The sequence below is a fragment of the Sinocyclocheilus grahami genome, unplaced genomic scaffold (assembly GCF_001515645.1).
Source record: "Sinocyclocheilus grahami isolate Dianchi unplaced genomic scaffold, SAMN03320097.WGS_v1.1 scaffold320.1, whole genome shotgun sequence".
NCBI classification, from domain to species: Eukaryota; Metazoa; Chordata; class Actinopteri; order Cypriniformes; family Cyprinidae; genus Sinocyclocheilus; species Sinocyclocheilus grahami.
In genome coordinates this window covers 161,757-172,493 of record NW_015505499.1, presented here as the reverse complement: position 1 = coordinate 172,493, position 10,737 = coordinate 161,757, and the positions used below count along the sequence as shown (strand labels likewise).

General features: G+C 35.5%; 2 protein-coding genes across 2 annotated transcripts in view; both read left to right on the top strand.

Moving 5' to 3' along the window:
- Positions 1 to 2,835, top strand: part of LOC107602145 (GDP-fucose protein O-fucosyltransferase 2-like) — a 7,906-nt gene extending 5,071 nt beyond the window's left edge. The window contains exons 7-8 of the mRNA XM_016294555.1: positions 1,377 to 1,500; positions 2,247 to 2,835. Of these exons, the coding sequence (XP_016150041.1) occupies positions 1,377 to 1,500; positions 2,247 to 2,361 (239 nt within the window). The 3' untranslated portion in view covers positions 2,362 to 2,835. The remainder of the gene's footprint in view (positions 1 to 1,376; positions 1,501 to 2,246) is intronic.
- A 5,195-nt stretch (positions 2,836 to 8,030) lies between these two features.
- LOC107602131 (uncharacterized) overlaps positions 8,031 to 10,737 on the top strand; it is a 63,584-nt gene continuing 60,877 nt past the window's right edge. Inside the window, exons 1-2 of the mRNA XM_016294542.1 lie at positions 8,031 to 8,048; positions 8,197 to 8,290. Of these exons, the coding sequence (XP_016150028.1) occupies positions 8,031 to 8,048; positions 8,197 to 8,290 (112 nt within the window). The remainder of the gene's footprint in view (positions 8,049 to 8,196; positions 8,291 to 10,737) is intronic.

Here is a 10,737-nt window from a genome sequence, read left to right as displayed (position 1 = left end):
GCCGGCTGTTCTGACTCACAGACTGTAAGTACGTTTTTTATATTTAAAGAATTTGCCACTGGCGCTTCAAACGCAAGTTTTGAGCAGTGTAGAGTAGCACTTTTTGTTTGTCATTTCTCCGATCACAAATGCAGACATGGTTTTATGTTTATGCGGCGCGATGCAACGCAACGCGTAAAAAGAGCACAAGTCATTATAATCCGTAATTATGTCCCCACTGGATTTAATATTTTTGTCTCGTCGCTCCGGCCGGACAGGACATCACAATATGGTAGGGGCGTAACATTTCCGTCACACGCTTGAGGTATTCGGCCAATCACAACGCACTGGATAGCTGGCCAATCAGAGCACACCTCGCTTTTCAGACCGATCAGCTTTGTAAAAATTGATACGTTTCAAAAAGGTGGGGCATAGAGGAGAAACAATAATGTACAGTATGTGGAAAATAATGTGTTTTTTGAACCTTAAACCACATAAACACATTTCATTACACCAAATACACAAAATAATGTTCTTTTTAGCAGCATCATATGACCGCTTTAAATCTATAAGGGTGGCTGGATTTATTCACGCACGTTAAAATATTTATCTAAAGCTTCTTTCTTTTCAGATTCTTATTTACAGCATTATCATAATAGGCTGTATATTAACTTTTAGGGAGAAAACCGGTAGTTCTATGTGAAATCAGATATTTATAGCCAAAATGGCATGCTCATAACACCCTGTGAATATTCGACTGTGAGATTGGTAGTCGAATCAGGCCAGAGATTGTCTTACTATAAGGAGATAAGAGGGTCTGTAAAATGGCTAACTTGGGTCATGTGTCCCTTAATAACCAATCACATTACAGACTTGATGTCACTGAATTTCAGTCAGAGTTGTGCGACACCCAGTCACCGTTTATGGATACCATAGGAATGAATGAGAAGTGCCGTAAGCTGAATCCCACCTGTTGCAAAAAGTCAGTGACTTCTCTTATAAAATGGCATTTTTTTCATGGTAAACTAAAAATAGTTAAATCCAAAAGTATTGTTTAGTGTAAAACATGTTGAAGATTAGCAGATAGGCTGTCGATTCATTAAATGATAAGCGGTCTCCTCTAAAAAGCTGTTTATTCAGCGTAGTGAAGACTCTGCACCATTGACATCTATCCAAAAAAAAAAAGAAGGCCTCTAGTCCCAGCAGTCTCCTTTCCCACGTACTGCCAGACCGGAAGCGTTAGCTTTAACCATTACACTTTTTTGGATAATGGTTGCAGGCTTGCCTTCTAGTGGCTTTGATCAGGCTCCTCCAATCGAAGCATCGAATCTTCGACTATTCGGGGTCACCCCTAGTGCATGTATTTGTATGTAAGATCAGGCATTTTCTGCTTTTAGAGCTAGCTAAACTGAAAAGGATGCTACCTGAGATGGTACAATACGAGCCCACCTGGGAGGACCTGGAGCTCCTGAAGGATGGAGGGGTGGCCATCATAGACCAGTGGATTTGTGCTCATGCTAGGTATTGAATCACACCCTTCGCTCTCCTTTTTTCGTCAACAACAAAGCGGTTACTGAATGACACTGTGGTTTATTTATGCTTTAGGTGGACAAAAGCTGCTTTATCAACTGTGTTGAAAGATGAACCACCTTCTTGATTTTAGTCAGAGTTAGCTGCTGTTCAAGCCAGTTGATTTTTCTTTTAGTGTTTAGTTCTTTTTTCTTTATCTCTTTCATTGACTTTAAATTTTTCTTTGTCAGTGCTCTTTCTAGAAGATGACGTTGACAGAGTGTCAGTGTTAGAGGAAATTATACTATTTTGTTTTGATTTAAACCATGTATTGGAAATTGACTCAATTGAGTATAATATAATCACAAAATGTTTTTCACTTGCGAAAATAATATTTAAAATAATTACTTAATTTTAAAAGAGTAAGGATTATTACTAATTTGATTATTTTCTGTTGTGTTGAATTGGGTGTTACTCAATAGATTCTTTCCATTAAAAAAAGAAATGTATGACCCCATGACATAATGGCTTAATCATTTCAGTCAACTCAGGCACTTGCTTTACTGGAAAGAATGCTCATTGTTTGATATGACAACCTTTGATCCTACCTATCACATGCTGTTGTGTGACTTTTTTTTCAATCTTTTTGCTTGCGACGGCTTATCTCTTTTGTAAAACAACCGTACATCACTCACTCACATGTGTGTTGTTTTTGTCAGGTATTTCATTGGGACATCAGTTTCAACGTTCTCTTTCAGAATACACGAGGAAAGAGAGATCCTAGGTTTCGATCCTAAAACCACCTATAACCGATTCTGTGGCGACGACGAGAAAGAATGTGAACAACCAACACACTGGAAAATTGTCTACTGATCACACAGAAAACTTGATGCTGGTTATACAGACTGTAACTGATTTCTCAGATTTAAGAGGATTCTCTATATTTTTTATGTTTTTGCTGACTATGTTGAAAATACAATCTTAGAAAGGAATAGTTCACCCAAAAATGAAATTTCATGAATATTTACTCACTTTCAAGCCATCCCAGATGAAAATTTTCGTTTAAGGGTGTACTATTTGTCTAATGGCTGAGCCAATGGTTTTTCATTGCGTAACAAGTTAGGCCTTTGTAAGTTAAGGAAGGTAAGGTGAGACATAAGTGGAAAATATCAAATGGCTTTGATCTCATATCTTGTGTTAGATGTGGAATTTGTGTATGCTGCTGATCTGTTCTCACAGTTCTTTGATTTGGATTGTTGATAGGCCTGTCACTAAACAACTATTTGTTGTGCGATATATAGCCCCAGAAATAATTGCGATAAGCGATATTATTGTCATTTTAAAGACCATTTTATGCCACTGAATATATTATCATAATGTAACAGCATAATAATGCAAGAAGGCCTACACACTTCCAAATGACAACAAACTTTCAATTTTTAAGAATATTTAGATCATGGAAATTAATTATCAAAAAGCTGAATAAATAGTAAATAAACATTTTCTAACAAAAAAGTGCAAAGTAACAAGTAGAAAAAAAGGAAACTGCACAAACAACTTGTATGGAGATTTTTCTATCTACATATTTTTCCCAGACCTTCCTTTCTCTGTAAATTAAGGGTGCACACTATTGCTGAAAAACACAATCACTACTTAGCAGTCAGATGTCCGTATGCAAAAAGGCACAGATCCCTAAACAAGGCCATATCTGCAGATGAAACTTTTTTTGTAGAAGCATTTTTTTATTTTTTGAACTAGCACCAACTACACCACGTTATGTACGAGAAGCTGCAAAAGACACAGGCACAAGTGGAATGTAGAAAACATGGTGACATTATTTTTTAAGTAAATATAATGGGCGATATATTGCGTCTCTAAAAATGATTGAGGTCATGTACATATATTGTGCGATTAGTCGATATATTAATTATTGCGACAGGCCTAATTGTTGATACTCAAGATGAACTGTGTATAACACTGATCAAACCTTTTATGAAAATGATCAACATGATTTTTCACCCCTGTTCCTGTCTTTGAAGTGCTACTTGCCAATTATTTTTGTCTCAGCACAATTTATGCCTTTGACAAATAACATGTATGAAGATGCAGCGGTAGTGTTTATTTGATATTTCTGTCAGTATTGCGCCTGTCTGCTATTTGGACAGACAAAAATAGTGCTTTCACAGACTTTGCCATACAGTATTTTAACACTCAGTAGTGTTTGTTTCCTTCCATAAGATGAGGTGAAAGATTCCGGGAGGCGTAAGCATGTTGCTAAAATTGCAGTCGGTAAAAATAAGCCTCTGGAATGGAAGCATAACTCGATGACAAGCAGTTGGAGTGTTTTGTATATTTATTTTGTTGTTCAAGAACTGTAAATTTATTTCACTATTACCATTCAAAGATGTACTGTTCATCTGTGCAGCTTTTCTATAAATGTTTTCTTGAAGTTTTTTTTTTCTAAATGAAATTTTAATGATCACTTGGTGTAAATGTTGTCAAGTGTTTTTCATCTTATTTTTCTGAAAAGAGCTTCCTTATTAGGATTTAAACTGAAAAGGTGCCTTGGAGTCGTAGTATGTGTCCATTATTCTATTATATACCTGCTAGATATATTATAGCAGAGTAAATTTGCTGTAGGTTTTGTTCATTTTTACATAACTGTTTTTTTTTTTGCGATCTCTCTCCTGGGCCATGAATCTGGTTTCGTATGATGCCAATCTGTCCAGCTCAAAGCTATACTGATCATTTTACTTCAACTTCTGGGTGGAGACAATGCTTTGTGACTTATTCTCACAGAAAAGAGGGCAGCACGAGATGCTTTTCAGTCTTTTGTCCTGTTGACGCTTCTGGCAAACTTTCCAAGCTAGGTTTCACAGTTTAAGTCTCTTATTTTAACAATAGCATGTTATGGGGATCCTAATCTTGGCTGTTCATTATTACAATCAGCTTTAGAACTGATTAACATGTTAGGTGATACATTTTAGAGTAATGTATGTACTTTTATTGTCTTTTTCCTTTTCGAATGCAACCTAAAGACAAAGGGAAGATTTATGAACTTCACAACCTATACAACCACAATGACTTAACAAAAACACTGAATGTGATCTCCAGGTCATAGAAAACAGATCAAAACAGACTGAACAACAGAATTTGAACTGGTTGATTGGTACAGTGTAGAATAGAGAACATTGTTTTCAACCAGTCTTTTTACCACAGTTTAAAGTAATCATGAAAAGGCTGTGAATAACCTGTTCAACTGGTAACATACAAAATGGCTTTATGGCCAAAAAAATATTGCAATAATTTTTGTTGACCCCACCTTTATCATGAGAACACAGTTTAACCTCGCTGTAAAAATCTGGTTTACTCCGATAGGCCTATAGCATAAATATGATACTGAAATTAACCTGTTCAATTGGGTAACATACAAAACTGCTTTTTGGCCAAAAAATATTGCAATAATTTTTGTTGCCCCTTCTTTATCACGAGAACACAGTTTAACCTCTCTGTAAAAAAATCTTGTTTACTCGGATATAGCATAAATATGATACTGGAATTTTAGATTTCACTCTTGAAACCTTCCCAACCTGACATATTTATTTCCTCAATAACAATATCTAAGTGAATAGCGCATGAGTAGCCTAATAAGACAGATCTGTGTATTTGAGACCAACAAATACATATTTTTCATATATCATATTTTTAGTCTGTTAAACTAGGCACTAGTTAGGCATGGAGCTGAAATCTACCCTTTAGAGGAAGTAGCTTGTTATACTAGAAGCATATGGGACTTTGCTGTATTTTGTATTGATGCCCATTTTTTGGGAAAATGTCTTGACCCGCAGTAGGCTGCACATACAGGTGTTGAACTTTAAATAAAAAGCTCCTTAACTGCTAGCAAACAATAGATATTATTTGCGGCTCTCCTTTCAATTTACTTTAAGTAAATTTTCACATCATCCAGTTATGTTTTTGTTCTCTTCTCCTGTAATTATTGAAGTGACAGAAGTGGGAGCACAATCTGATAGGTAGCATTTTTCGCTATCGATTCGTGCTACCTATCTTTTTAATGGGAGGTAGCACAATCTGAGCGGGTAGCACAAATCGTCAGAACACCGGTCATGCAAGCTGTGTGGTAAACTGCCGCCTCTCACCTGTATGAGCCTACAGAACAGAGAACAGTGCAGCCTGGATATCACTGACACCGGTGCGAACACCTGACAAGAGAGCAAATTCATCTTTTTCTCCTTATTCGGCTAACTACATACTTCATTTTAGTTGTTTTTATTATACATTTTTCGTCGGTTGATTGATACAGTATCACATGGAAAGTGCTCTTTGCCAGGAATAACCTGGCAGAATGTCTTCATTATATGGAACGCATCGGACTCAATAACGATACACTAAATCCAATCCAGACTAAACAAGGTAAATATATAGCTTGATCAATTTATATTGTTTTTGTAGTATAATACGTTTGGATTTCTGACGTTTGCATGTTTATTAGCTACTTCTGTGCGATAAAGTGAATATTTGCGATTCAGTTACGTCCATTGTGAAAGGCAATTCAGGGAGGAAAAGCTTACATTAAATGATTTTGAACAGTTTTAGACAAAGAAGCGCACTAAATACAAGTAGGAAGCAACTTTAAAGCCTTTTTAAAAATTATTTTTATGTATTATTGTTATTGTGTGTGTATAAGTTTGGCTTATTTTATTAAATTATTTTAGTATTTTATTAAATCTGTTATTATTATTATACAAAGTGGCATTTACTTGATATAAATAACAAATTACATTCGACAATATATATATATATATATACGAAGATGCGCGCCGCGGACGGAGCGCAACGGAGGATTTGGTTTACAAACTAAAGTAAAAGACCGCTTCTTAAACCAGAGAAGGTGAACATGTTGGTATTCTTGTGGAAAAAAAACACGCATGTCCTGTCAGTGAGGACTTGCACGTTTGGAAAAGCTTGCTATCTTTGCTGTTTACCTCGCGTTACGCTATGGAGGCTTTCCTTATTTATTTGATTATTTATTTGATTCCTCAGTGTTTGTTAAACATTCTGTAATTTTTTTAGTCGATATATACAGCATGTGATGTATCCTATGCCATGCCTCCTCTTATTCGTTTTTGTTAATAAAGGTTATGTAAGCTAGTTTGTCATTGTAGCCTACTGTTTTATTGTTGTTGTGCTTTTTAATAGGAATAACAATAAATCCATCTTTCGTTTTAGTCTTAAAAGTGAAAGGTGTATAGATATAAGCAACACAGACTTTTCTTGTAAAACGTGACACCAAAATTGCGTATGTGAAAGTGAAAGCGCACGAAAAGAGGAACTCCTGTTCACAAAATGTAAATCACAAATACTACTGATGAAAAAGAACGGGTTGAATGTTGAACACTTTCGTTACCGTATAACTATAAGCTATGATAAAAGTTCATTAGCATGCATTGATTAATCAAATGTTGTAGGAAAAAAAAAAATTGTGACCAAATTATGTGCTCCTGCGACCAACTGAGAAAGTTAGTCGCAAAAGAGCGACCAGTGGGAAGAACGAGTCTAGAGCCCTGATATATGTGCAATATTTTAACCGAGCCCTCACTAACTGAGTTTAATGCCACAGTTATGTTTTAATGTAAAAAGCCTATATTCACCATACTTTATGTATGCCAAACACAATATCACCAATTTTTAATAAGCATTATGGCGATTACAAGTACAGAAATCTCAATAAGGAAATGTATATTTCAATATCAGGAAAAATTATTTCTTTCTGTACACAGGAAGAGCAATCTGCTGTGTTAATTCATTTTAATTCATTTAAAACTATTAAAATGGTTTAACATTGTATTAACATTTTAAAGAATCAACTCAAATTTAAGCAACAGCAAGCAACAATTTGATTCATGGATTATTCAGTCAGTTATTCAAGTTCCCCATTCTATTAAAATTGGGGCTACTCGGGAAACAAACACTCTGTGTGTGTGTGTGTGTGTGTGTCCGTGTGTGTGTGTGTGTGTGTGTGAGTGTGTGTGTGTGTGTGTGTGTGTGCAGGGTGTGCGTGTGTCTGTGTACAGAACATTGTCAGCTGGCCTGGGCGCAGATCCCCCTCCTGCTCAGTGATTTGAACCATTGTATACTAAACTAACTGGGAATTTGGGAAATGAAATGAACAGTTTACTTCATCCTGATACCTTTGCTTGCTACTGGAATACATTTCCCAGATTCCATCTCTGGAGCTAGCTGCTAGCTACTGTGAATTTATGCTAATGTTATAACCTCCAGTAGTCCACATTAACACCCATTTCTCATTATAGCATATATTATCCCTTGCCATTAGACTTATAAAGGCCCTAAATACATATTTTACAGTCTCTGCACTGGCTACCTTAAGATAAAGCTTTAGCTTTTCTTAACTCTTTATATTAGCTGTGCTTTATCACTTTAATATTCTCTGTGTCCTTAAAACCTTATTCAGTAAGGTATTCTCATTTTAAGGTATTCTATACATATGCATATCTTATGATATGTTCAGATGGTTTTACGTAAGTACAGACAGTAATTTCTAAAATCAGTAATCCTTCCTAGTCCAGTTATTGGTTTTGATTTAATTTTATTCTGAGATTAATAACCATGTACAATATAACCAACAGTAAAATCTGACAGCATATTTGTTTGTTGATTTTTTTTCAGACCTGGTCGCTGGCTCTCCTTGTCTGGCCACTTGTGATCTTTATAATCTTGGCGATCACCCGTTCACAGTTTCCACCGAAACTCAGAGACACGTGTACGTACCTCTATAACACATCATCCTATATTTAGACTGCAAAAGGAATCCATGTATCTAAGTTTGTTGTGATCTCAGAGGCATGACAGTGACTGCAGGCATTCTGAGTTGGTTAGAGATGGTGTAAGGTTATGTTTAATGTTCTGAGCTTCTGACAAAAGAGTTGCGGGTTCAGTCCTGAGAAGGTCTGAGTCAGAAGCTGTGGAGTTAATGAGTTCACAATCCTGCATTATTACAATTATGCCCTTGAGCAAAACACTTATTCTCAGGTTATCCCATTGGGACTGTCATTGCACTTAGTGTGCTGTAACTTCCATACGCTAAAGCGTGTCTGCAAGGAATAGTTACAAAGCTGATGGTTTGATTCATAGCTTGATGGAGATATGTAGCTGAACATATCTTACTTAATTTTCCTGGCTTTATTAATCTTAAGCAGGCTGATGTCATCTCTTGAACATTTGACGTTATCCACCATGTCGTGCTTGGGAATGTTCTAGACTAGTGTTTTATTTCTACAGTACATAATGGATGGCCAGCTGCGAATCTCCCAATCTACATTATTCTTGTTTAATGTTTAATTATCCATATGCCTCCAGTTTTCTTTAAATATGATTTGGGATTAACTGGTCAAAAGACGTATTCTGTGCATTTATGTAATCTTTCTTTTTAAGCTGGCGGACTTCTGGGAGTTTTCTGTTATTTCACATTTTTCTCTTGAGGACTGGGTTGTTAGGCCTGGTCTTTCCCATAAGTAGCTCCCTTATGCCTTGTACCATTCTGTACAGGCAGAATCACTGTTTGTCTAATTGTACATCCATCCATAGAAACTCAAAACTCATTTGATAATGTGAGAAAACAAGTGCGAAAGCTTCCCAGCTAACAAGGAACATTCTCAGAACTTTGGCTTAATATGTACTAGGTTCAGTTGGTTCAGAGAGCATTTAAAAGTTGCTTTCACAATCATGTTTGCGAAATAATACAATTGAGTGTACACTTAATGTTTCCTCTAACATTCACATAACCAAGAAAAAATGCTTTTAAACGTTCAAAGCAGAATTCAGAATAACTTAACAACAACATTAGCAAAATGTTCTTAGAATATTTTTGTTTAGTGATATTATTATAATATTTTTTGTTGGAACATAACATTTGGTTATGAAAATAATCACATCTGTTATTAAACTTTAATGTATTAAAGACTAACTTAATGCAACAGTCCTAGTCAGTATTTCCTCATGTTAATAAAACTCTCTCTGTATATTTCAGCAAGTTGCTCTGATCAAATCATTTGTATACTTATCGCACCCTAAGTAGGCTTAGATTATGTCATGTTTATTTAAAATCTTTCTCTATAGTTTCTCTATGGTTTTGGTTCATTCAAACATTGTTTACTGGACAAACATTGCATAAGGTCAATAATTCTACAGTATGAAACCTTTTAAGTGGTCACTCTCAGTCTACAGTAATGTACCTTTTGACTCCTTTTGTGTTTGTTTCTATGAAAGTCCTATACCATAAAACCAGACAGGAAAATCAAACATTCTCCCTCTCTGGGGAGAGAAAAACCAACCCAAGTTGAGAAAACATGATTGAGATCTCAATTGTTTTTTCCCAGACAGCAATGCGATTAAGTGGAGAACAAACAGAGACATTTTGCTGGTCTGGTTCTCAGATTTTTCCTCTGAGAAAAAAAAGTATCTACAGTATTAATGTTTCTTTTTGCAGAGAACAAATAGGGCCACAAAGTCTGCTCAGATTTGCCAAGAAACCATAGTCTGCAATCAGATATCTAAAGATTTCAATATGAACTTTACTTCAAGACAAAATCATGTGGGATTTTCTGAACAAGTCTACTGCTTTTAAAATTATGGGTGTCACTTCAGCAAATCCTTTTCAGTAGTATTTATTGGAATTTGAATGGTTTCTAAAGTAGAAACCATGCTTAAATTTTTTTTAAAGGGGTCATATGATGCGATTTCAATTTTTCCTTTCTCTTTGAAGTGTTACAAGCTCTTGGTGCATAAAGAAGATCTGTAAAGTTGCAAAGACTAAAGTCTCAAATCCAAAGAGATATTCTTTATAAAAATTAAGAGTCAACCATGCCTACCTAAAACTGCTCGTTCTAACACGCTCCCACATGTCTATGTCACGATGTGGGAAGATTTGCATAACGCCGCCCAAATGTTCACACAAAGAAAGAAGGTGTAACTTTTATTCTTGCTGTAGTATTGTTGTTGCCTCAGATATCTAAAGATTTCAATATGAACTTTACTTCAAGACAAAATCATGTGGGATTTTCTGAACAAGTCTACTGCATTTAAAATTATGGGTGTCACTTCAGCAAATCCTTTTCAGTAGTATTTATTGGAATTTGAATGGTTTCTAAAGCAGAAACCATGCTTTAAATTTTTTTAAAGGGGTCATATGATGCGATTTAAATTTTTCCT